The sequence below is a fragment of the Dicentrarchus labrax genome, unplaced genomic scaffold (assembly GCF_905237075.1).
Source record: "Dicentrarchus labrax unplaced genomic scaffold, dlabrax2021, whole genome shotgun sequence".
NCBI classification, from domain to species: domain Eukaryota; kingdom Metazoa; phylum Chordata; class Actinopteri; family Moronidae; genus Dicentrarchus; species Dicentrarchus labrax.
The window spans coordinates 7470739-7498448 of NW_026136724.1; the positions used below are offsets into that span (position 1 = coordinate 7470739).

Below are 27710 nucleotides of genomic sequence, written 5' to 3' on the forward strand. Positions count from 1 at the left end.
AGACAAATCAAAAAAATAGTTACTTTAACTTTCCATGGCAACCAACAATACTGCTAGTAAAACTAGTACTGCTACTACTATCTCAATATTACTACTGCTATTGCTCCTGCAGCCAACTCTGATTTCCCCACCATTGCCAATATCACTGCTGCAACCACTTTCATTAATAATGACTCTATTAATAATTCCTAATCATAATTAAATACTACTTAAAATAATGATATGTCATTAATGTTAAACCACAAATTGCTGTTAGACCAGTATGGCACAATATAGCTTAGCCCAAACTGACTCTCTCTGTTTGCAGGATGACTCATCCCCTCTGTCTCCCTCCCACCCTCATCCCCCCACCCAGCCCTCCTCGCCTGGCGGTTTGTTGTTTCAGGCCTCTCCTCTTCAACACGAGGGAAAAAGGTGTGCTTGTGCACCGGGCTAGCTGTTGAAACTTGCACTTGGAAAGCGTCTTGCGGGCTCCCTGCCTGCCACAGTGGAGTTGTGTTTACGAAATGGCAGACTCATGATGGTGGTGCCAGCAGTGTGGAGGGGGATTTAGTTAGATCCTCCTATTGAAGGGCAGTTGTTCCAGTCTTGCGTTTAATCTGGCAGCGTGAAAAGAACTGGAGTGAAAAGCAGTAAAATGGAGTTCTTTTTGTTGTAATCGTATGCATCCTAAAGGTCTGTGTTTGGATTCCCGCTCTCACTCGGTTTGTGTATGGAAATGCTGATGATGAGATTTGCTTTCATAGGATGTGTTATTTCGCTCCCATCCTTCTGGCTGACTAGTCTTTAAGTACACCTGGCTGTTAGCTACACTGCGCTGGTTTCTATGCCTTTACCCCACTGTAAAGGAATGAGGGGGTTTGTTGGAAGTGTTGCCAGTTCTTTGAGGAGGCTGCGATTAAGACAAGATGGTGGAGCCACACACATCCAAACACCTGGGAAACAGCTGCTGCGGCTGCTGCTGCTGCCGAGGCAGCATTCAAGGACCAGTCCACTTCTGGCTAATAACCTTATCTCAGTGCAAAGTCGTGTCAAGTTAGAGTAGAAACCATGTCTACAACAAACCTGATCCTTCTGGATGGATAAGTGAAGCCTGGGAGTGATTAATGATAAACTCAGTGGACTCTGATTGCGCTCCTCGTTGAGAACAATGTGGTGATGTTTATAGGACTGACACGTTGTATTGTTTGGAAGTACATTCTCAAACCTTTGTATGAGCAAAATGATGTATGATGAGCTTGTAATGCATGGAAGACGTGTATAAACAGACGTCAGATCAGACCAGAAAGGGCAACTTTTTAGTAGTTGTGGTTGCAGTTCTTGGTTCCACTGGAGCAGTCGGGGTTTTTAAAGAAAACACCAACCCAAAATACTTACAACACCTTTTGGCTATATACTTTGCAACCCATGGCGCATTTTGTTTGGTGTATTTTTCTTCTTCCTGCTGATGGTTGGCTAAACATGGAGGATTTGACGTTACATTAAAAGTGCGAAATGAAATAGCATCAATGAAGTCCGGTTTGAGTAACAAATCAATGAGTGTGTACAATGTATATAGCAACTGTTTAAAATACTCTGGGACTGGATTGTACAACGCTGGAAAGCTATCATAGTGACAATTATTTTATTGTCGCAATTTACCAGAAATTTGTGCTTGCGTGTATTTGTTTGGTCACCGCAGCAACTTGCCTGGGTAACATCATGTTGTTGTGGTCTGGCAAAAGTTGAGCCAGGTGGATGAACTTGGCTCAGAAGTCAGCAATACTTGATTTCTTGGACACTGGGGCTGTGTCCAACCAAAACATGGACATAACATCACCATTTAAAGTTACCATGTTAGCCAACAGTGGCCTCTTTACACATCCAGCTGTTCTGGAGCAACATTTTCATTAATTTGAAGTCAGTCCCATATCCACTCTCAACCTTTAGCTCTGTTTTGGTCTCCACCATCTCCTCAGGGAAATATCATCATGTACAGTATGTTCACCAGCTAGTTGCTAACTGTGTCTGTCCACTGTTTGGTTCTGAGCAGGAAGTGTACAGTCAGTTTTTCTTAAATTACAGTCATTTGATTAATTTTTAATACATAAATATTATATAGCAGCTTTTAGCATTTTAAAAATTACATGAGTTTTGAATGTGAATGTGTCAGAATAAAAGACAAAAGGCTTCTTTTAGTGGAAAAATTAATTGTTAGTAGAGGAATGAAGACCAGAATGTTATGCTTCTGCAAGACAGGTTGATTTTTGAGTCTATAAGCTGCACCTCTTGCTCTTTTATCAACTAAAAAATTACTTCCTAAAGCCATATACATGCAAAATACAAAAGGTTCACATGTGTTTATACAGGAGTTATCAGTTGACATGGAAATCTCTGGCTGAAGCTGAGTTGAAAAACTCAGACTGCTGATTGTTAACCATGTATTAGGATCTGAAGCAGATTTTTCCTTGAACTGCCTTGCTCAAGGTCACTTAATAGGAACTGTGGGGAGAAAGTTTCCTCCCCTTGCAGAGTTTTAGCAGCTGGTATGGTAGATTTAAACCTTCTTCTCAGCAATACGTGATCCCCTCCTTGTAGGCAAGGTTTTACACTTTGCTAAACTATGCATGTTACAATTAAGCGGGTGGATGTAATTCCCCTCAGTATGGTTTATTTACTCCTTAAGGAAAGTCTCTGAAATTGCTGCAACCAAAAAACAATTTGTGGCCTAACAAGCGACTGAGGCGTAGAAAGGTTTCCACTTTTAAAAGACGCTGCGGATCCAGGAGTCTCCTGCAGAGTCTGCAGCCAGCGACAACCTTCACATTTCTTGCCGGGGGGAAAAAGAAAACACCGGCCAGATTGTGGAATAATTTCCCCTCTTTGATTCTGCGTCCAGAGAAACGAGACAGGAAGTTGACTATTCCTCCAGACCACCAATGACTGGCAGAAGACTGATGGAGTTTGCTACCCCCTGCTCTCAGAGCAGTGTCTGAACTCCACTTTCTGACCCTGGAGTGTTCACACTAGCAGTCAGACACTGATCCAGGGTCAGCACCTCAGGCTATCTCTGCTCTCCACACCCCAGAGACTGAGCCAAGAAAATGAATTTAGCATGCCACGGCCTTATCTCATTGCCAGACACTCCGAATTTTGTAGCTAATTTGGTTTCATTATTGCCAGATGTGGTGACATGCAGACAGATGTTTATTATATTAAATAGCTAAAGGCGGCTCGCAGAAATGATTATTCCTCTGTTATGAAGCTCAGGAAATCTGCTGGAGGATTGGTGTCTGACTTTTATGACCACTGAGCTCGTTTTTAACATTAGATATGCTTTGTCAGTACTAACATACGGATTTAAGAAATGAGGAGACCCCAGCCTTCGGTATGTGAGGTCACACTCACTTTAGAGTCCGACTTCCCAACTGTTGACAGACCAATCCAGAAAGATTTGTGTTGTGTTGCTTTCACTGAGGGTTTTCGCTGTTCTTAGCTGATGGTTTGGGTTTGCCTCTTATGTGACAAAACATTTCGATCATTCGCAGATTATCTTCAAGCTTGGTGAGAATCTTTTGACCATATCGAATCACAGAAACGGCATTCGCTTGGTGCAAACACCAGCTGAAGCCAACCTCAGCTCGGAAACCCTGAGCTGCAGAAATCCCACGGTCATATAATATGTTCACACGAGTTGCCATCAGTGTGAATCCCAGCACGGACTCCATAAAACCCCATCAGACCCCATCAGACCATCTCTTTTCAATCTCCAATCCAGCCAGGGCTCTTTGTATGATTAAAAGCATATACAAGGGCTTTGCATCTTGCAGATGTTGCCATAAATCACCGGTTGGCCCTGCCTCTGCAACTGGCTGCCTGACAAATGTTCCACAATAACTGCGGCCCCCACCCCACCCTTCCAGTAAAAGAGAAAAAAAGAAAAGGGGCAAAAGAGAAAGAAAAAAAAAAAAAAGCCTGGAATTTCTACCCGGCTGCTTGTAACTCTTTCAGGACTATTGTAAAGTCTCAGCCATGTCAGCACAGGTGGAAACCTGAGGGGTCGTAAAAGCAGAAAGAAAAAAAGCCCGCCCACTCCAGGCTTTCTCTTTCCCAACAATGTCTTAAACTCCCCGCTGTCCCAGCCAGCCCTCCACTGTGACTAATTCCACACAAATCTAAAGAGCTAAATCAGTCAGACTGTCTGTGTGTCTGTGGACGGCGGTAACCGACACCCCCATGCCTGTAAAAGACACTACCATAATGGCTGAGAAAGCTGTGAATCACAGTCTCTGAGGCATTGGAGAAAGATGCTGTCTGTAGACACTTTCAAAGCTCAAATCTTCACCCCCTTATCCAGCTACTTTTAAGTTTTTCACTGATACTGAGAGAGTGCAGGCCAATTAGATTTGGACACTTGAGGTCCAATTTTCCTTTCCCCGCAGTTATATCAGCCTGATTGATTTGAGGGATGGATGACAAAGTTTGATGGAAAAACTGAATTGATGAAATCCCAAAGTTACAGAAAAGGGTCCGACAGTTTGGTCTTGTCAAAGGCCAACATATATTAAAAATAAAGCTTACTTTTCTTTGTCTAGAGTTTGAATCGTCCAGTACTTTAAAGGAGTTTGACACTTTGTGAAGCACTCTTATTCGCCTTCTTGCTGAAAGAAAGATGAGAAGACCAAACCACTCCCGTATCTGTCATTAGGTATGAAGCTTCAGCCAGGACTTGATTAGCTGGAATCAGGTGAAAACAGCTAGACTGGCTTCGTCCAAAGTTTAAAAAGAAACACTTTGGGGTAACAGAAACAAGTAGCGTTTGCCGAACACAAACTGCTGCCTATTTACACATTCAGTAGATACGTAGCAACATGAGCAGTTGTTTGGAGTCATATTTCTGGCTTCCAGACAGTAAGAGAATGTAATTTTCGTAATATGTAAACAGGCTAGATGCTAACTTTGTCTATTTGTTGCTGGGCAGGTAGCATACAGCGGGTTCATCACAACCTTTTACACTGAAAAAAGTGCAGGAAACAGCTGCCGGGAACACTAATGAGAGGAGTGAGAGAGTAAAACCAAAACAATGAGCTGAAAGATGCTAAAACGCTCAGTAGAGCTGAAAAGAACTACACGAGTGACACATTTTGCTCTGAGCGTACATACAGTACATGCTATAATTCTGACAGAGTCAAGTTCACACTGCTACATCTGCATTTCCAGTGTGTGTATGGTAAGGGTAGGAGTTCAGTGTGAGGGCTTGTAGTGATGAGAGTGGAGATTTATGAGCACAGACACTGACAACAAATCGCCTGAGGCTAAGCTGTTTCCCTGCACCTGGGACACTTAGCCGCTCTTTGTTTTATGTTTACAGCTTTACTAATTCTACTTATTTTAAGGAATGCATACTAAAGCAGAATTAGAAGCAGCACAAAATACAAAACCCGCAAATTAATTTTTCTTAATGTGCTTTTCCTGAATGTTAACTCTCTAAAATAATGTATTTTGATTGCACATCTGGGTGTATTCTAGGTGAAAGAAAAGGCAAGGTGGTCAAGAACTACCTAGGAAGTAACCAAAACTTGATTTTTTTTTATAGTACAACAATGACAATATATTTAGAAAAACTTCCTGTGGTTCCAGTGTCAGATAGTCATAATCCCAAACAAATTGCTAAAGAGCAGACAATTGTAGTCAGTGTTTAGCGCAAGTCGAGCATTTAGCCCGGATGAGTCCAGGCTGGTGGAGCGTTGACCCCTGGGGACTTTTTACGAGCCACAGGAGGAGAAAAATGAGGAAAGGTGACCTTGCGAGTTTAGTTTAAACTCCAGGTGGTTTCCGCTCAGGCTGTCAACGCTACCTGACGCTCCAGCCTCTTTGCATTCCTTCACCGTATGTAAAGAGAGCTGCGACATGGTGGCTGTTGTTACGGGCAGCCTGCACTTATCTTTTCAATTAGTTTGAGCCTGTCCGAACGCCCTGATAGTGTCTGGAAAGCCCTGTCAGAGTGGTGATGAATGAAGACACGTATGGATGAATAAAAGATGAAAACACAAGTGAAAGCATATTACATGAAAACAGCAAGGGACAGAGACACAAGTGTGAATTACAGTGAGAAGGGGCAAAAGTATCCCACAAAGGAACATCCACAAACATAAATAAAGTTTCATAACAGCACACTCATTTCACAAATTCATTTTCACCACAAACAGTGTGGTGTCTCAACATGTGTGACTAAAATCTACAACACACTCAATCCATTCTTCTTCTCACTGAGCTGTTCACTGATTGGTTGTCATGGTCTGCCTCCTTTCTCTTACTGGCTACAGGAACCCCCACTTGATTGGCGGGTTTATCAGATAGCTCCTTTCCTCTCTTTTTTAACACTTTTGGCATTTGACATTTGGGTCAACCTCAGATGATTTACTCAACCAATCACACACTCCTCGCTCTGAGCACTTCTTGTCTAACAACAGCAGTTTCACCCCTGTGTCTTAACAGATCACACAGGATATCTTTGATGATTTGATTACTTATACAAAATGTGTGTTTCTTTTTAGAAATAACCGACCACATGAAAATGAATTTGTTAGAGGTAAGTAATAGTTTAGTGTTACCAAAAAGTGTGTATGTTACCAGTTGATTCCTGGGAAAATGGTTAAATAAATGTAGTGTAAAAAAAAAAGCACAAATAGAGAAGACTGTCCCCAAAGCGGCTTCGATATACCTAAATATCTACCTAAAGTTTGCAAACATCAGCCACCATGACCAAGAAGACTGTAGTAGCTTGTGAATTCAGCTTTTTCAGCATTTTTAAGAAGAATGTTTTATTTCTTCTTTCAATAGTTACTTAGTCTCACTTTCTTCCTCTTAGTTTGACCCTAAGAAGCAGCTTGTACTAAATGTCTCACAGCCAATATCTATAGGCATTACACACTTCTGGCCCCAGCGGTGATAGCGGGATTTAAAAGATTGCACAAATCTGTATTGATCCTTAAGAGGAAAACTGCAGAAGCAAACAGTGAAAGCAAACAGAGTATAAATGTCACTGATAGCATTTGCAACAGCAGAATGTATCAAGTAGACATGATAACACATGAAAATGAACAGATTATGGCGTAATAAAATGTGCCTTTCACAGCTGCAAGGTGTGCAAAGGTACATTGTAAAACCAGAGAGATGGCGAGAGAGTGGGGGAGTAATGGAGGCGCACACAGTTGCTGCGGCTCAGTGTTTTTTTCCGGTTGACTGTGTGTCTATGTATGCTGCTAATTATGTTATATGCTTTTATTTTATTAACACTAGCACTTAAATTATTTTGCACTTTAAATGATTATTTATTATTTTTTAAATGTATGCTAAATTAAGCACTGATCGAAGAGCACTTTTACCTGTGACAATGACAATAAAGATCTGTTCTATTCAGTCTAAATAAAGCTCATAGACTCAGTCATCAGTCTCCACCTGACCTTTGACCTCTTGGAGAATCAACACTTCAGACACTCCTGGGTCAAACACACTGGCACTGAGTGTGTGCTTGACCCTGGACTTTTGGCCAATAGACACACCCACAAATACATGCAAACGTGTCTTTTTTACGCCACCGTTCAACCAAGTCATGAGTATATATATATATTCCAATTAGCAAATATTTAATTTATCTTTAAAATCTGACCATTTTTTAATGGGAAAAAATGGGTAGAAATAAAACATTTAAAAGCTGGTAAAACATAACAGGACACCAGATGCAGAGTCAGCAGTCTTTGTTTGACAATTGAAGAACATTATCAGTTTTTTTATTAAAAGGCCTGATGTATTATTTTACAACTGAAAGTGAAAATTTAGCTTCTAAAGAGGGCAAAGAGGACAGGCTTTTGATTCGTTTTTTCATTTGTGAAGCTCCCTGCCTGCCGGCCACCCCCGCCCCCACCAAGTTCTATTTCAAAAAGGCGTGAGCAATGCTGTCCCTTGGAATGATGGGAAAAGCCTTGTGCTGACAACGAGCAAACAAACACTAAAGGTTTTTAATTTCAGGCCAAGCCTGCTGTCGACAGCTCGAACAAATGAAAGCAAAGGAAGGAATGAGAACGGGGGGAGGGGGGTTTCATAGAAGAAAAAAGACTAACATGACACAGCGCTAATCAAACCTCTCTCTTTAAAAAGAAGAAATATCTCCCCCCTTTGTTGACACTGAGAGCTCTTTGTAGAGACCTAATCTGATAACAGGGTGTAAGTGTTTTCATAAGTTAACCTCTCCACTATTTACGGAGACCCAGAGCCGCCAAATGCTGTTTGTGAAACCTGCTGTGCTACATTTAGTCTCACTAAGGGGAGTAACACTTCCAAACAAAAGTTTCATCTTGTACTAATTATTGGCCTACATCTCAATTGGATTTTCAATAACTTCTCTGGGAAGGAACGTTTGGACCGCCGCAGTTTATATGTTGGCTGGAATGTCATAGCAATTAACTCATACTTTTCTTCATGTGTGCCAGTCATTAATGAGTACAATATGGCCAGTCCCTCCACATGCAATGAATTCAATCTTGGCGTGATGACTTGTGCTTTTTTCCTCACGTGGATCCAGGATTCGGGGGGATTTAAACTTCAACAAAGTGTAGCGAGAGGAATAGAAACGGTCATGTAAAGAAAATGAAGGCATTCTGTGTGTTTATTAGAGGTCTATAGGCTTCTGCATTTCCAGCCCGGTGTGTGACAATCAAAACCCAATACCATCACACACTGTGAACCCTGCGAGCGTGTTCTGGCAGGCAGTGTTGTGCAAACAGCGCCTCTTTTTAGAACAACTGAGCTGTCGAATATTTATTGTTTGGTTAAGGTTTCAGTGAGAAATTACGACATCAGTCGGCGGCATAGGAGCAGTCGGCGAGGAGGGGATTTCCCACTTTCCCCTCAGACCAGCGCTGTCTGAGCCTGATCAGTGCACAGATCTGTCCAAAAAACTGCATGAGTGTTGATAGATAGTTCATCTTTGGCTGAGTCTCTTTGAAACCCAACAGCCATAAAAGAAATTGTCTGACTGAAAAAGGGCGTTTGAAAGCTCTACTGATATTTTTGGCTTTAAGCAGCTGATAGCTGCGTTTGGTGCATTAAGAGTTTTATTCTTGTCAAAGAGTAAAAGCTTCTGAACTACTATTTATACTGTTACTGGATACTAAAATTCTCAACAAGGGATATGAGTGTGCGGCAGAGTAGTTCCGATTTGAGCTCTGCACTGCTAATTACAAGAGTTTTGACATCACGAAAAAAGCTAGCTAGTATGTAAGGATGAGTGGATTCAATATTACAGGTGACAAAAGTCTGCATTACATTGTTGTGTCCTGTTAATGTTGAATAACTTCCAGTCATAGTTGTTGACGTCACTATATATATCTTGAACTCTTTTCCCCTGAAAGCTCTGACATATTGTCAAATCTGAAGGTTTTGGGGTTTTTGGGGGCTTTTATTGCCTTTAATCAATAGTGACAGCTGAAGAGTAAAAAGGGGGGGTGACACGCAGCAAAGGGCCACAGGTTGGATCCGACTCAGCCTCGGTACATGGGGCGCCAGTTCTACAAGGTGAGCTATCCAGGCGCCCCGTCACATCTGAGTTTGATTCATTTTCCATTTTCAGATTAACGGGAAACACAGCATTTGGCCTGGATGAGTCCAGGCCACTTGAAATGTCTGGTGTGACAGGTCTTTTGAGGGAAACTGAAAGGCCCTGTCACACCAGCATTTCAAATGGTGAAATCTCCTGGCAAAAGAAAATGTTCATTTCAATGAATTCGCTTTGATCAGTGGATTTGCTTACATGGGGCGAAGTAAATTTGTGTAAGTCTTTCAACTTTGGCAAACTCTACCAAACAGAGAGCTGGACAATCCCAAACAGAGTGAGTTATCAAAGAAACTAGAAGTCCCTCTGTGACATAGTTCAAAAGCTGTGTTGCAACATCCACTTTTATTTAACCCTTCAGTGCTCGACTATAAACTGCTGCACAAAAGAGACATGATTTACAGACAATTAGACAAAAGTTGATTGTTAAAATACCCCTTTTGAATGAACTGTGTACATATATTGTACCGTTAGCAAACAATCTTGACTAATGCATGAACTCTATGTACGGTCAGCCTTACCTAATGTATTGTCATAATGGTGGTACTTGGACAGCCTAATATTTTTTTAAGGTGTTACTCAACATTGGTCTATACAGTTGGTATAGTGGCAGTTTGGGGCAAATACACACAGACTGCACAAAAACAATCCAGTTGACACAAGATGAAAATTATTATTAAAACCAAATGTTCTAAAAACAAAATATAACAACAGAATAATATGGTAACATGTACACACATTTCTTTTCAGTTGTTGAACTGGGATTCATTACACTTTTCAAGCTCACTTGATTGAAAACGGTTTAAACAACTGCACAGATTATTAAAAACTTCAGACATAGAGAAACCTCATATCAAAGCAGGACATCATGGCTGATATTTAATGGGCCCATATATCAGTCTAACTCTACAAAAAGAAACTGCTGAGAAATACAAAAATAATCTCTCGCAGGCTTAATATGTCATGTGCTTGCAGGCCCACCCAGAAGAATGACTGCAGCCATTTGTCTTTTTTCATAAGCTATTTTATCATCTGCTCTGTTGTGCTGAAAACATACACACGTCCTCCCACACTGACTCAGCGAGCTCCAGATGGAAAATGGAGCCATCTTTCCCCCAGCGCTAGGACGGGCATCTTTGCACTCTTTTCATAACAAAGATTTTCAAATGTTTTCCAGACTGGATGGCAGCAGCCGCTGTGTGGCGACTCCATCAGCGTCTTGGATAAATTGCTTTGGCACCGTCACTTCAGTTTCTGAAACATAAATAAGGCTGTTAGAAGTGCTGCCTGGCAGGCGGGGGCTTGGGTTGGAATCCCCTTTCGTCTATGGTGCCCCCTCCCTTGGTCAGGACAGAGGACATTCACATGCTCTTGTTTGCTGAGAATAGGCGGATGTTTTGACCGTGAAGATTTATTTAAAGTTCCTATGATAGTAATATATGTGATTTACGGGGATATAAACTCCAGTCACAGCAAAGCATTATTGAAAAGGGTCATCCGATACAGGTGTCGAATAATGATTTTAAAGGAGGGCAAAAGGAGACATTTGTGTAAAAAGAAAGTCAAGGTATAGGTGGGAAAGAGAAAGAGGGAGAGAAAGAGAAGAAGGAGAGAAGGCCCGCAGAGGCTACGTCTATCCTGGTCTGAATTACTATCATTATTGTAATGACTCTGTAATGTTTTCTTTCCTGGACCAGTAATTGTTACCAAGCCCGCTGTTCAGAGGTGCAGGTGGACAAATTGCTGCCGAGCATTACTTTCCACGATAGCGAGGGGAACATAATCATTTCCACCATCCAGGCCTCAAACAGGACTTTTACCTCTCTCAAACCAACTGTTGGCATTTGTGGCTCTTGTACTCACCAAACTATGATCAACAAAACCACATTTCTAAGCGCAAAAACAGTTTCTTACTATCCCTTGAAACTGGCTGTAGGTACCTTAATGCACTGTTAAACTTTTTACAGTACAAGTCTGATACCTGAACTGTGTTTCTCTACAAGTAATCATTAAAGATATTTTATTGAGGGGCATATTGAAGGAATGCAGACTTTTCCTGAAAATTTCCCCTTTCTCCAGCTCTCAACATGAGCCAGAGTTGTGTTGCATCCCCATGTATTGACCCTTTTAAACTACCACGGTCCATATAACCCATATGAACCCCCGCCCACCACCACCTGCAGCAAACTGTCCATGACTCTTAAAACCAGCCAGATGTTGCTTTACGTCTGGGATTCCTAAGCGACTTCACGTCAGGGACTGGCAGGATTTATGCAAATTAGTTTGATGCTTCGATAGGATTTTTATTGTTAGGTAAGAACTAGGACTGTGTTTCTTTATATAATCTATGAGCAAATTATATCTAATTAATGGAAAGAAAGAACAGTTCATTGTTTTGCTGGGAACAGTGCAGTGCCCTACTTTAGAATGGTTTTAAAGAAAATATCCATCATGTTTCTAATAAAGTGTTGATTTTATTGTCCTCAACATGTCCTGTCAACTTCCACTTTGGTTAGAGTGTTCCTACATTTCCCAGAATGCCTTTCGCAACCCCCCAGAGAACAAGTCTGGACTTGTTGCTCTCAGCAGTTTTATGAGTAGGAGGAGAAAATGATGACAGCCACTCAACAAGATCAGCAGAGCAAGAGTTTAAGTAAAAAAAAAAGTTATTGTTATGCCTCCACACTCAGAATTCCCCCTGTCTTGTGGTTGCATTGCATTTTGGTAAATTTTTGTGCTACTATTGTAGTACAACTTGATCTCTGTGCCTGTTCTGCAATGGATTTGTCACTGTATGATTGCTTAATATCTACAATTGGTGAGATAAGAGAGATGCCCTCAGTTTTAGATTCTAAGGTATTGACATGAGAACTGATGCTTCAGCAATTTAAAACATTAAATGTCTATACTCACTCTCTTTAAAGCAGTTTTGCACTGTGTTCAGCTAACTTTGTCTTCCTGCCGTTTGGTGTAGTGTACAGTGGGTTTACTAGAACTTCGCTGAAAACATCACGGATGGCAGCGGTTAGAGTGAAACCAAAACAATGAGCTGAAAGATGCTAAAACGGGTGCTATTTCTCTCTCACATTACACATAGTAATTTGAGCTATTGTTAAGGTAAAGAATATTTATTAGTGCGGCTTCAAGCAAGTTCTTACTTACACTAAAACTGAATGGCTGTGATATAAATGTTCATAACCACTGATACATCCACAGTAGCCTAATATTAAGAAAAATGGGACAAACACTCTTTATAGGATGTTTGCCTTTTGAAGGTTATCACACAAACTGCTGTGAGAATCCAGTCATGAAATGGCCACAGAAATGTTCATGGGTATTTCCTGGCAGTTACACAGGACTGTACAGTGGACATATAACACAGCCTCATCCAAGGTCTTGATTCAGAAACACTTGGGCTCTCCGAGGAACTTGCTGCATTCGGAATTCCATTTTCAGACATTAGTTGCTCTTTCTTCCCCCACCAGCTACTTTCTTTTCAGTCCCAGATGGTCCCTCGTTGAGCTCTTTAAAGTCCTTGCAGGCGAACATACATCAAAAGGCGAATTCCACATCTTTTGAAAGTGTTGTAATTACCAGTGTGAAAGCTGCACATATGTGGCACACACTGCATCAATCGTACAGTAACACCTGATTTTAATCACCTCGCCATGGCTACACTGATCGTTGTGACACCCACAAAATAGCTTAAAGCTAAATGCCTGAAAGAGCAAAAGTGGGATATTAAAAACTATAATTTTCAGAGAAAAAGCGTAATGACAGCCACCGGCACTCATTGTTTTTATGTAATGAGAAAACACCGTCACAAAAGTACATTGTTATAATTCTGTTCCCTGTGGTGAATTTGAAAAATGGGCCCTGACATCATAAAAACATGTCTTTATTCAACAAGCATAGTCACAAATAAAAACACAAAAACTGAAATCTCTCAGTTTTGATGACAAAGGGGAGAAGTTATGCAGTCTCAGAGCTGACCACACTGAAATTGCTCTCAGCCACTGTTAATCTGTGGTTTTTCTGCACTACACTTCCCAGAAATCACCCGTTAATCAAACTGTGGGGGCAGTGCTGTGATGTCTTCTCAGATCCTTAATAGTTTATGCTTTTTTCTTTGTCTGTTCTGTGATGGCCCCCTACCAATGAAAGTTGCTCACCAAACCGAGTCATATTCTGACTTAGCCAACTGACCTCCTGCTGGCCCCCCTTACGCATGATGAAAGGCATAAAAATTATTTACAACTTCAAAAGTGTTTTTGGGCCACTTGGGGGCAGCACAGCAACCTGTAAATCCAAAATGTACACAATATTACCATATGAAGTTAATTTGGCTAATTACACAGACACGGAGCAACAGTAGCATTTATTTGGACATGTAAGACCAATATTCACTGTCATTTTAGCTCCTGAGGGAAATATCTGGCTCTCCGGCTGTTAAATGCTCCACTATATGTTCATCAGTCAGATAGGTAGTGCACGTGGGCTTTTAGAGCCTGGTTGCTGAAAACAGCTTCCCACTGCATCTAAAACTCACACTGACACCAGTCAGACTGAATCAAAACAGTAAAGTTGTGGGTCATAAAACTAAAACACGGAGCTAAAAGATGCTAAAACTTGCATTCAAGTTGAGGTAAACTTCAGTTTTGCATTGGCATTAACTCTCTGTTGGTTTGTCACTATAAAGTGTTACTTTATAAATATAAATTTCATCTATTGTTGAAATAAAAATACCGAGTATAGCAGCTTCAATCTTTAATTAGAACCAATGAGAATCAAGTTGAGACACTCAATGTATTTCTCTTGTAATAACCAAAAAGATCATTTTGGGTTAGTCATCAAGGGGGTGTCACGTGATCTGCAACTGAGGACACTACGCCACCTCCCAGTCCAGTTTGCAAATGACCTATATTGGCTTCTTGCTTTGTTTTTTGCAAGCAGACCAGAAAATGTATCACTTCCTGTACGACAGGAAAGCACTACCAGACAGAAAATGACAAAACTTTCATGAACTGTCACTTTAACTTTCACCGTCTGGATTTTCATCCCATATAGGGCTTTTCTTGGTATTCACATGGATTTGACATGCATTTTTTTGCTGGGCATCATTCACATATGGTATTATGCAGCCCCTGGCTTATTGTCTTTGGCCCTCACCCACCACAGTGTAAGTCACCTCACCATGCTGTATGGGAGAGACATGTTTCTGGTCAGTGACTCATGCAGCATGTTGAACCATGTGAAACCACAGCTCTGTGCCCTTGTGTTAGTCTGCCAGGAGGCCTACAGTACTGTCGGAGCGTGCCTTACAAGCCGTTTCCATGCTCTCTCAGTGAGCAAACTTGCAAACAGCTGCGTATTCCATCAGAAGTGGTTTCTAGAGATGTGTTTTTTTTCCTGTCTTCCCGAGGGGGGAGAGGGGAGTGATAGAATCAGGGGGATTGGGAGGCAGGGCTGCAGATAAAAGCGAGATGTGCCTCGCACTCAGCGGTACGGTCCGTGCACACGTTTATTAGCAACAAAATCTTGAATCATGCGGACTAAGATTTACTGCTGGTGGAGACAACTTGAAGAAGGTCACCATGGCCTGAGGGGCAAAACCAATCAAAGTGTTTTCTTAACTAATGAACTGTGAGATGAGTCACTTAAACTCACATTAAAGGAATTACTTTTTAGTGAGAAATGGGTCTTGTTCTGACTTCAGGTTCAGTCTTAAATGTGTGCTGTTAACGCAGAGGATTTAAAACCAAAACACATCTTTCATTCTACTGTACTGCCACACCACCACCATGCTGTGTGTGTATTCACTCCGTAGCACATGCAGTATGTAAATACAGTATTTAATGTGTATTTACTGTGTGATTCTGTTGTCAGTTCCTGGGGTTAATTTACAGGTTAATAAAGTGGATTAAGGCCAGTGTAAAATTACGTTATACCCAGAAGGCTTTTTGGGTGGAACAGGAAGCAGCATCAGAGCGACCTCTAGTGGTTCCATATACAAATCCAGCTTGGATTTAGAAAAGGGAAGTTTCTCCACTGTAAAGCACCCAAGCATTTTAAACCAGGCCAAATCACATATGAAAAATCTATTGCGACAGACTAAACATGCTGAAGTGCATTTTACCACATTCAGGGTTTTTTTTGGCATGCCATGAAGCTTGTTGTTTAATTAAAAAAAATGCAATGCATTTTCTAAACTCGTCATATTTAATCTAAATTTAAATTTGAATTAACTCAATAGATTCAATGAAAGAACTTTGATGCATCACTTGATGAAAATTTGTGAGTTTTAGAGGCAGGCTTGTGATGGAATCTTTCCGGGGGAAATCAAAATGTCTTCCTTTCTCATCAGCAATGCACTTAACCCTAGTAGCTCTCATGCCTCTGGCATGAAGCTCCCATTTCAGAATGTATCTGCCACTATATGTTAACCTCAATATTTGCTTAGCGAGCACAGCTTTCTTTGCATCTATGCATACATTTTTGCAACACATACTGTAAGTGTAAAACAATTAGACCAAATTAGGCAAACAAAGAAATATCAGCATGTAGGACTCTGTAGACAACTGACACTAAGCAATATCTATTCATTTCAGCATTTCTATTTTTTTAAATGTACACATTAATTCAGCTTATTTCACAATCCTTTATTAAACCACTAAATTAAGGAATTGTAGATAGAAATATCCAATTTAATCTTTGTACTGGCAGTGGAAGACATGAGTGGCTGACGTATCCAGTAAAACATTTATTCCTTTTAATTCTAGTCACAGAATATTTTTCAAGCTTTCAGCACAGTTGCAGTGACCTGCTGTGACAGAAACATGTTTTGTTGGTCTGCACCCGACTGACTATTATTATTATACATGCTTCTGCATATTTATAGTGGTGATTTGAATGGAGTCTGACTGGGCCATCTTTGCATCTGACTGCTCTTGTCACCTATGCAAATACCTCACTTGACTTTGATTCCTCTCTTTATTCAAGTCACCAAAGTTCACTTGAAGATCAATGCAAATTCTCCTTCTTGACTATGTGAGATAACGAAAGTGTGTTCAGGTTATATTCTGTTTGTTTACTCTCTAATTGCCTGCTGGCTCAGGCCGTGAAAAGTGCCAGAGCCATCAGCTGATCAATAGCGTTGGTTGCGATGTTAAAAGCTGGATAGTGGGCTGATCCTGCCTCACCCGGTGGTGACTAATGACTGTGATGTGCGGAGAAGATACAGGGTCAGAGCCGTCCTTACCCTTCAGAATAATGAACCCCATGCTGAGTTACAGCCGGCGCAGGTTAACTCAGGGAAATGGTAATTAGACAGAATGCTGTGATGTGTTCTCATTTAGATTTTAAAGTTCTGCTTTGATGATCAATGGTAACAATGTGACATTAGTTTGTTAATGTTCTTGCTCTTCTCAGGACCCAAATACTTGGTTGGTCCAACAAATCAAATATGGCTTCATCAAAATCTCTAACCGGTTCAGTTAAGCAAGAATCTTTAGGTTGTGTGACCTTTGTTTATAACCTCTGGTCCACTTATAACTGGACAATCTGAAAGAACCAAAAATACACCAAAGTAAATGTTGACAGACTGATTTTCACCAGAGAAAATCAAATTTGGTTAGTATTTCAAGGGGTTCAAGAAATCAAACCCTTGACCTTCCATTGACAGGATAGTCGGTATCCATAGACTGTATTTCTACTCGCTAGCCCACTCTGCTGTTCCAATTCTTCTCTACTATTTCAGAGACAGGCAAATATGAGCAAAAAAGGCATCAACCCTCACTCAGGTCCTCACTGAAGACACGGTAATCCCTCCGGTTGTGGATGTTCAGGTTCAGCTGCTCTGCCGCTGTCAGAGCTCAACCGTGACAAAGCTGCCAGATTGGAGGACAGTTATCTGGACTCGCGACGCAAGAGACGATACGAGAGGTCGAACTAAATTGGCTCACCAGAGAGGGGAGTCGACCCTCCAGGCAATCTCCTGCTCCTCCCTTCAATGGACTGGAAGTCCCACTGGCTGCCCACTCGGTTCCAAGAAGGCCAACCACATCTCACAAATGGGGCGAATAGGAGAACGAGGTGATCTGTCGATGTCCTTGGAGTTTTGAATGACAAAGAATTTGAGGGCAGGAGAGATTTCGGTCTTGGCTGACTTCTGTAGGACTCCAGTCCGCAGACCACTTCTCTATCCTCTTGGTCTATCAGTAACACGTTAATTCCTATTTTTTTCCCGGCACCAGAATCAACGATTTCACCTGCAGAAATGGCAGATTCATTTTAAAAACTGTCTATCTGGCAATCCGATAAAACACTACCTGCTAGGCACCCAACAGCAGACAGAGAAAGTTAACTAGCAAGTGAACATGCACGTAAGAACTAAAGAGCATCATTCATGAGTTGGTGGAGACCCAAAAAAAAAGCTAAAGTGAGAGAATATTGGACTTACATTTGCCAAGAGGCCAAAAACACAACTCATATGAATGCTAATGTTGCTTCATTTTTGCCAGATGAGAAAACAGGCAATTTTTAGCTAACGCATTTGCCATATCAACTTTATAATGTTGTGTTGACCCCAAGTGGCCAAGAAATAATTGAACACACATTTAAAAGACCAGTTTGTAAGATTTAGTGGTATCTAGCAATGTAGTTGCCGATTACCCTCCCATTCCAAACATGTGGCACAAACAGTGGACCTATCTATAGCAAGTGTGTGGTTTGTCTGTTCTGGGATACTGTAGAAACATGGCAGTTCAACATGACGGTCTCTGTGGAAGAGGACCCGCTCCCTCTGTAGATAAAACCGTCTCATTCTAACGATTCTTATTTTCAGGTGATTATACACAAATGGAAACATACCTATGAATATTATATTCCATTTGTCCTAATAGATCCTCCTGAATGTTACACACTGAACCTTTAAGTAATCCAAATCTGTCACGTCGACCTGGATCATCGTGTAACTGTGTGTGCTGTGTGTCATCAGCCATAAATTCACCCCGAAACATCCAGTTACATTGATACTGGATTAATAATTACCCAAACCCATCAAATCTATGTTGAGCTCTGCTTTCTACTTAGTTTCACTCTATAAAGGTTGGTCTTGTATTCTGTAATTTGCTATAACTTCCTAATGTTTGCTGCCCTTCATTATTCAATTTTTTGTTTTTCCACCTGTTTGGTTCTATTGCATCTCTTCTGTTTCCTGTTATTTGTTTCACAGTTGCCTTCTGTTTGTTATAATTCAGTTTTTTTTGTTCTGTTGTGTCCTCACTTTCCTCACCCATTCCTCAGCTTTCAATTCAATCTGCAGAGTTCACTAAACTACTTTCAACATGACTCACTATATTTGTCAAGGTTAGCAGAGCTGGCTGTTAAAATGTATTAATGAGCCCGTGGCTTTAGGGAGGATTATTAAAAAGAAAAACAGCGCTGCTCTTACCCCCGGACATTGTCCAGCGGTTGTTATGTTAATCACTTAGGCCTAATTAATACCATGCATATCATTAGCAAAATGAAGATTCAAATGCCAGCATGCGTTAATTACTGTTGTAGAAGTCATCTACATTTCTGCAGTGAATGTTAACCGTCTGCCAGTGCTAATTTACTTCATCCCCTCTCATCTGTGCTGGAAAATGAGAAAATGACACACACACATACACACACACACACACACACACACACACACACACACACACACACATATATATATATATATGTTTTCAGAAATAATGTAGAGGAGCAGGAGAAACATATATATTACAACAAACAGGGTAGCTTTGTAGGCTAATCTAATGACCACTTTATTACACAATATTCACATTACTCATTACTCGATTGGTATACATGTGTTTCAGAGATTGTACATTTCCGTGTTTTTGCTGTTTGACTGTCCAACAAAACCTGTACTTAACTCTTATACAGGATGTTTAGCGGTATCAAGATGATCTACTGAGTGTGTGTGTGTGTGTGTGTGTGTGTGTGTGTGTGTGTGTGTTTCGGGGGATTTCCTGATATAATCTCCAGTCCTTTCATTCTTAATGAGCCTCATTCAATGTGCCACAAATCCCTCGACTTATTGTTATTATTGAGACAACATGGGAACAGGCCACTTACCTAACTCACACCTCCTTCCTTTTGTATTTGACTTTAAATAACTGAAAACATGACGGCCACACAGGACTGTCAGAGGAACAAAGAACCTGAAATCTCCACTTCTATATTCTATAAGTGTATGAGGATTTGGTAAACATCAATCTTAATAGGCCAGACTTTATCGGTAACTCATATAGAGTAGGTTTTTGCTGTTCTGCCTGAAATCCTATTGCAGATAGTTCCTCCTTTTAAAGCTTAACCAGGATGTTTTTAACTAGTTAATGTCTATACAACCATTTTGACTGTAAAACTGTGGATTGTGAATTTTCTCTCTATACTCTGCCATGGTAAAATGTTTTGATTCACTGGTCATCAGATCACATTTGTTTTTATTGTGAAGTATTACATAGTACGTAGATGTTGACTATACTTCTATGCAAGGCAAGCTAACTTCCTCACCATTACACTATTAGATGCACCATTAAATTAACAAACTACACAAAATCAAGCAATCCAAGTGGCACAGACACTATTATAAATAATCATACAGGCTGTCAGAGCAGATTTAGATATAGTTATATTTTCGTATGATTATTGTTTCTCCATTAAGAATTACATTTAAGTTTTTCTTTAACTATTGGCTTTTTTGGGACTTGATTAAAGTTCAGGACTTGAGACTTACTTGTAACTTGCAAAAAAGTTTTTTTAAAAAAAAGTCTAAAGGCATCAAGCTATGCAGATAGTTATGGTTTTAATTGTCCAGGGTTTGAAATATCCACCTGTGGATTGTCTGCGGTGCTCACAGCAACAGCATATCTGTTCAGAAACAGCTGTCCCTGTTATTCAGGACAATCCACAGAACATGCTATTCATTTTTTGTATTTCCTTGTAGTTCAGGAAAAGTGTTAACAGTGAGGTCTGCAGATTATCCAGAGGGAAGTGAGATTGTGATTTGGGTCAACCAATCATTAATTCAGGTCATGTGTGGCCTGGCTTTGAGAGAGTCGCGCCAGAAAATTGTGTTTAAATTACATAAAATTGTAGTAATACAAAGATGATCTCTGCCAACTTTAAACACCTCAGTAATTAATCCTCAACTTGCACACATAATTAATTGATATACATGGCCACCCCCCCACTGCAGTCTCAAACAGTGCTTCCCCGCTGGGGAAGTTAATTGTCAGGTTAGACGTTCCCCTCCAGAGGATTTGTGCTGTGAATTATAATGATTCCCAGTTTTTCCTCCACCGTCAATGTCGCCTGTTAACTGAGTTACATCCCAAAGTAGCACATATACCGCACTATTAAGTACAGTAGATGCTATCTCTTGGTAGTAATGGGTACTCAGTGGTCATCTATGGATTTAAATAATAAAGAAATATAAGGTTTTAGTAATATCTAACTACTGCAAATAAATAAATACTCTGCCACTACTGCAATCACTTACCTTTATTACTATATGAATAAGACCCCCACTACAGCTTCTACCACTTATAATAATAGTAATGGTGAATCATTTTATATCCATATTTTGGAATATACACTAATGTGCTTTGAGTGTTATGAGAACATCGACACCACTCTCCTATCTGTATGGTAAACTAGCAGTTAGGTTAACCAGCTGCGGCAGTAGCTTCATACAGACAGTGGTATATCACAAAATGTTGAACTATTCCTTTAATTAAAATAATAAAACTAATAAATACTCTATACCCACTTCAACTCCTACTGCTTCAAGTTTGTCTACAAAGCTAAGTTGCTAATTCTGTTAGCACTCAGCTGTACTTGTACTGCTGCTGTATACTTTATAATTGTTGTTATTTTTCTTCTCCTCCTCCCTATTCTGGATATTTATCCTCATATATCTGTTCTCAGATGTCACGTCTGCTAAAAAAACAAGGTTCACGGTGGCCATCTTTAGATATGCACCCTTGTCCTCAATCAGCTGAATATGATTGTTCTCCTCGGGCTAAAGAACAGGCGACTGGACTCAATATATTTTCTTTGTTCAAGTGTTTCCCGAGAGTGCTGGAGATGGGGCAGAAAAATGGCCATCTTGGCCAAAGGATGCTGCGTCGACCAGCTTTTCCCCAGGTCTCTCCTCTGCTTCTTTCTTTCAGTCATGTTCAAAGTCATCCAAGAGACACAAACGAGTGTGTGTCAAACATTTTTTTCCCCTAAAGCTCATCACGTACTTTTCAGAAGAGGTGTGTTGTGCAGAAACATACGCGGCCTTTATTCAAGGCCAGCAATACCAATAATAAAATTCACATCTAAATAATTCAGCAGTCTCTAATGATCAACTCCACCCCCATGAAGAGGAGACACCTTAAAACTTCACAAAGGCAAGTGGGTGTCCTCGCACTTCATTGCCTCTCCACGCTACAACTAAATCTGGCATTATTCTAATTAATGAGATGGGTTCATTAGTGCTCTCGGGGTTAATGTGTTGTCCTAAAGCAGATTAGTGAAGGGATTTCAGTGTTGCTGGAGCATCCTAATTAGATCACAGTGGGTGCTGCCTGCTTAAATAGATGGAATAATGAAAGTCGTCACTCTTCGCAGCGGCAACTTGATTACTGCACCCTACCTCTGCTCATAAAAGGTTCAATATTCACCTGGAACAGTACTCAATGAAATGTGTTCAATTATATGCATCAATAAAACAGCAGCACTTGCTTTTCAAGTCTGGATTGGACCTGTTCTTATGATTAGTGGGCAAAACTGCCATCCAAAGGACTGGGATGGTACTGCAGTCATGAATGAGGGTTGGAGACTAAATTAAACCTGCTCCACAAGACAAACTGACCACAATATAGTAGCTGGGGCATTGGTGATGTTGTGAAATAAATGTTGCAGAGAAATATTATATTAACTTCATTTATTAGCTTGAACATACACTCTCTCTGCATGCAAACATTTTTATTTGACTTTAAATCTACATGAACCAATATATTTGTCATAACAATGGAACAAATGACAATGCACTGTAAGGAGCCCAATGTGAAACCCACAGGGCAGTTCCCTTTAGCTTTACAGAGCGTTTTAGCGTCTTTCAGCTCATTGTTTTAGTCTTAGAGTAACTTTTTGGTCTTTTGGTTTACTTTTCATCCTCAACTGTGTTTCCAAAACAGTAGGCAGCTGTTTTCAATATTAAAAAACTTTAAATAAACCAATTGAACACTACCTACTCAGCACCAAATGGCAGATAGGCAAAGGAAGCAACTAGCTGGTGAACATAGCGGAGCATTTAGCAGCTAGGTGCTTTTCTCAGGAGTTGGTGGATACCAAAACAGAGCTAAAAGGAGAGTGAATATCAGTTACATTCATTATTTGTCCTGAAACACGACTCGATGCTAATTTAGGCCATGTCTGCTGGATGTTTAAAAGTTACCTACTGCAGCTTTAAGTAGACGTGCGCAAGTGAAACTGTCACTGCTGTGGCTTTCGTTGGGGACACTGAGAGCGTATGTCCTCCTGAGGGGAGTTATCATTAATTAATAACATTAACGCGGTGCTTCTTTTATCAGCTCTCATTCCAGTCTTCTTCTTTTTTTAGTATATGAGATTTAAAGGTGGGGTTAGCGATTCTAGGTAATGTGTTAAATGCCATTCTAATCTGTTAGCAGTGACAGCTGAATATAGACAGGAAAAGGGGACGACACAACAGTCCGGATGTGAACCCTGGGCTGCTGCAGCAGGGACTCAGCTTTGGTACATGGCGTGGCTCTACCAGGTGACCTATCCAGGTGCCCCCAGGTCCTCTTGCTGTGCTGTTGTTTGCACTTTATCATGGTATTTGTCATGGTAATGCATTTCTCCGGAGTCACTTACCCCACCTTTCAATGTATGTGGGTTTGTTGCGAGGACTTGGACTTGTGACTTCTGTATTACCTAAATCCTGGCTGCTGTCTTGAACTCAGTACCACATAATGAATTAAGCCAATTTACAAATTCACAACCTTGTTCTGCGTGTCTAATTGTATCAAATGTGTTTAGTAGCCGGCATTTGATATGTGCACAATTCCAGCAGTAATTCTGTAATTCTATTGTTTAGTATTTCTTTATTTAGCCTGCTTTAGAGTATGACATTGCACAAATCCAAATATCATTCCCTTCTTTTGTCTTCTTGTGTTTGTCTCACATTAATCCCACTGCCTTGAAGCTGTTTTCATCATTTCCTCTGTTAAGCTTCTAAAATTAACCTAATCTTCTTTGCTCGTCCCATCCCACCCACTCGCCTTGTTGTCGGAGCCCACTCGCTCATATCATGTTTTTGTAGTGTTTTCTAAGAGGAGAGCGTCGAGATAAGTGGCATATTACACTCCAACGGCAGACACACCAAGTGACTTTGTGATTATGATGCAGAGGGTGTTGTCTTTGAGATAGGCAGAAGTGGAGGCGGAGGAAGGGGAGGGGGGGGATTATGAGGCTAATTCCCTTATAACTTTTTCCCTCATTAATCTCAGCGGAGGGACACGAGATTCTTTAAATGCTAATGTCCAATAAAGATGTCAGCAGTGACATTTTACAGTGGCAGCACAGATGTGAACAAAGTTGACCGCGTTGTTGTCGAAGAACTTTTCTCACTTTACTCATATTACTCGTCTCACATGTTAATTTTAAGAATCCTCTCTCTCTCGGGATTAGACATGAATGTGTTATAATCAGCAATACGCTTACTTACGCTTCTTTTGGCAAGTCATTAATTCAAACAATTTTGGGCCAAGGTCGAACGTAACCCCCCCCCTTGTCCTCACAAATAACTTTTAGAGGAATCTCCTTAACTCAAACACAAGTTGATTCTGTTTAATATAAGTACAATCAGCTTCTTTTTTTTTTTTTTTTTTTTACAAGAAATTAGTGGAGGTCAATGTGGCAACAAGATGAAGAGCAGACAGTCAAAGGAAATCCTGTATTTCCTTAAAAGCACCCATAAATCACCTAAAAACAAATGACAAATAAATCACTAGGGCCTCCACTAATACTTTACTTCCAGAGCAAAATCACTCCTTACAATCTCTTTATACAGAATTAGTGTCCAGAAGGTAGAAAATGAAATGTACTGTAGCTCCTTCCTTTGCTTTCCTGTTCCAAGGACAAATCATTCTCTGAAAATCCCTTCTGAAGGGATATGATCGTTTTTCGACACACTGTCATTCTGTTGAGGCCTTTTGCGCTGACCACGGCACTGACGCTGCCAAGCTCCTGTCAGCGTCACCGCCAGTCACAGCACCCTTGGGGGGGGGGGGGTTAAACGAGAATGTGACGACGCTAAAGGTTTGCATAATATCGATCTCTGTTCTGATGATCTCTGTAGGCAAACCCAGCATCCTTCTTGGTGTGCGGGATCCGTCCAAACGGCGCGTGGTCGTTGAAACACGTGTCGAAGACTTCATCCACTATTTTTTCCGCCTCCTTGCGGCTGACGTTCCTCACGGCCAGGATGGAGCGAAGGGCACGGCCCCTGACGCACTCCTGTACAAGGAAAAAAACATTTTGACAAACCTGAAACCTGCCGGTAAAAGTTAGATTCATCCCAGTGCAGGTACCTGATGATGCTGCTTCAAGCCGAAGTTGAATCTGGCGGCTTCATTGTTAAAGGCGCAGTCTCCACTGAGGTTAGCTGCCCGAATCTGAAATAATGACACAAAAAAGTCTTTGATAATAATCTGCAAACAGAACATTTAGGTCAGCAGGATAATGTTTGTTTCTTAAAAAGTTTAACAAAAATCTTGGAACAGGATTTACAACATTATTTTTCAGCTCCAACAAAACATTCAAACGATGAAATTGGAGGAGAAATTCAATGTGGATGACTTTACTCAAGTCTCAATCAAACTCTAACCTCCTGGTCATTAGGAAACACATCATATACTGAAAGTAAACTGTGTGTTTTCAAGGGATCTATGAAGGAAGTTTAAAAGATAAGTCTGTCTATGCTGAAATACTCCCTAAAGTGACAAATGTATATCAATCCGCTGCTGAAAATAGTCCCAAACAACTGCAGTATTTACTAGTTTAAGTAATATTTAGTCAAAAACTACATCAAAACATTTTAGGAAACTAGTTAACATCTTTTTATGTATATATGTAAAGTATATATTCGTAAAATGCTTTTAAATATTTACTTTTACAGTAAGAACCAATGAGCTTTAGGCAGGTGTTGCCAGACTTCTTTAAATTATTCTTTAAAGGACAAAAATATGAAACCGGTTACATTTCTTGCCTTACTACCATATTAAGTTTCTTACTGTAGCGTGGAAATGTGACTGCGAGTTGTTCCATGCACTTTGGTTACATTTTGGTATCAAAGGACAGTAACAATACACTTTTGCTTCTTGTGTATAGCTGCAAACTACTACTGAGAACATTCTGTGACTGGTTCATTCACAACAACAGAAAATATACCAGACTAAAACGAAGCCCACGATAAGCAAAGTTACCATTGCAAGTTAATGCAGCACGTTGGGACTCACCTCAGAACAAGCCAGGTGTTTGTAGTTGTTGAACCAGTCCACGTGGGCCCGACAGTGGTCGAAGGCATGAATGAGCTCATGTGTGACCACTCGGGTCATATGGGACTGCTGGTGGATGTTGTTCTGACACAAAACGATCTGCACACAAACACAAATCATTCAGTTTTAACAATCAAATTAATTTAAGTCTTCAGAACTCGCTTTATCTTTATTAGTACTGACAAGATCTCTTCCTTACTTGAGAAGAAGCTGCGTCAAAGCCGCCGCTGACCGTCCCATCACAATCCTCACAGGAGAAATGACGGTCTTTAAACACTTGGCTGAGTTGGGAGGAAGGAGAACAGGTTGAAATCATCACAACATAGGCAGAATAAACAACATCAGAGAAGGGGCTCAGTAATATTTTGGCCACTGGAATATTGACTAGGAATGTGCACTTTGTTGCGGAAACATGTAAGATAAAAGGCCTTATTCAATTCATATTAAAATTAATTTGCAACATCCAAACAGCAATTTTAAGGCTTTGCTTCAAAAATAGCTTATTTGGGTATACAGAAATTATTATCATTAAGTTATAACAGCTCTAGTAGGGTTTGCAAAATCTGTTCAGAAGTCCTGTGTAAACAGGTAAACAGGTAAACAGTCTGCAGGTTGTTTGCAGGAATGTGAGAGTTACAGTGAACAGTCAACAATGACAAATACTCGTGTATTTTAGTTGAACATTGTACGTACCACCCTGAACTTTTCATGGCACTGAGGAGGAGTTTGGCGTACGGACCTGGGAGAAGCACAGAGACCCGTTAGAGCAGTCACTGCTAGCTGTATTAGCTACGGTAACATTAGTATGTCCAATGAATCACAAACACATTTCAGAGAAACCTCTTAGTCACACAAGGTATCCGCTGGTCACTGATGAGACGACATTGCTTTTAAAATGAATGGTAACTAGGTAACGTTAGTACACTCACTAGTTTCCATTGCGAACTGTAACATGACCTGACACTTGTGGTTGAAAGTGAACAGACTCTCGCCTATTGTTCCCTTCCTGTACTTTCCCGTCTTCCTCTCCGGGAATAATTCGTATCCATATTCCTTCTCTTGTTTAGTCTGGTCCATTGTATGAAATGATTTCTACCGTACGATTTGGAAATGTTAACGTTTGCATACGTCCCCCCCGGTTAGCTACATGTATGTATGTGTTAGGTTAGCTACCGCTAGCTGACAAGAGAGGTCATCATCGCTGGTTTGTAGATCACGTGGTGGTGGGTCAAAGGTAATGAATTGGAATATTTATTATATTATTTCATTATTTTGCTGACATCGCCGTTTTAAATAAAGTCAAGATATAACGTTATAACTTTATTTAACGTTATATTTAAAATTATATAAAATGCGTTTTGTTAGAGTACTCCATAGATCGTCTATTCATATGTGCGCAGGAAAGTCGTAAACTCGAAGCGGGATATGTGGACCAAAACAAAACCTAGAAAGGGCAGTTCCCAGTGCAATTACACTGGCTGACTGTATTACAATTA

The 27710-nt window shown here is 40.5% G+C and overlaps 1 protein-coding gene across 2 annotated transcripts; it reads right to left on the reverse strand.

Moving 5' to 3' along the window:
* Positions 1 to 22562: 22562 nt before the first annotated feature.
* On the reverse strand, positions 22563 to 27431 carry atp23 (ATP23 metallopeptidase and ATP synthase assembly factor homolog). 2 transcript variants are annotated; one of them, XM_051392837.1, is made up of 6 exons: positions 27144 to 27431; positions 26908 to 26953; positions 26414 to 26495; positions 26176 to 26313; positions 25249 to 25332; positions 22563 to 25174 (listed from the first exon to the last, which is right to left on the reverse strand). In XM_051392837.1, the coding sequence occupies exons 1-6, from the start codon at positions 27289 to 27291 to the stop codon at positions 24971 to 24973; spliced, it is 702 nt and encodes a 233-aa protein (XP_051248797.1). In that variant the 5' UTR covers positions 27292 to 27431; the 3' UTR covers positions 22563 to 24970. The 2 variants fall into 2 exon arrangements, with proteins under 2 accessions (XP_051248797.1, XP_051248798.1); XM_051392838.1 differs by lacking the exon at positions 27144 to 27431 and adding an exon at positions 27055 to 27073.
* Positions 27432 to 27710: the final 279 nt, after the last annotated feature.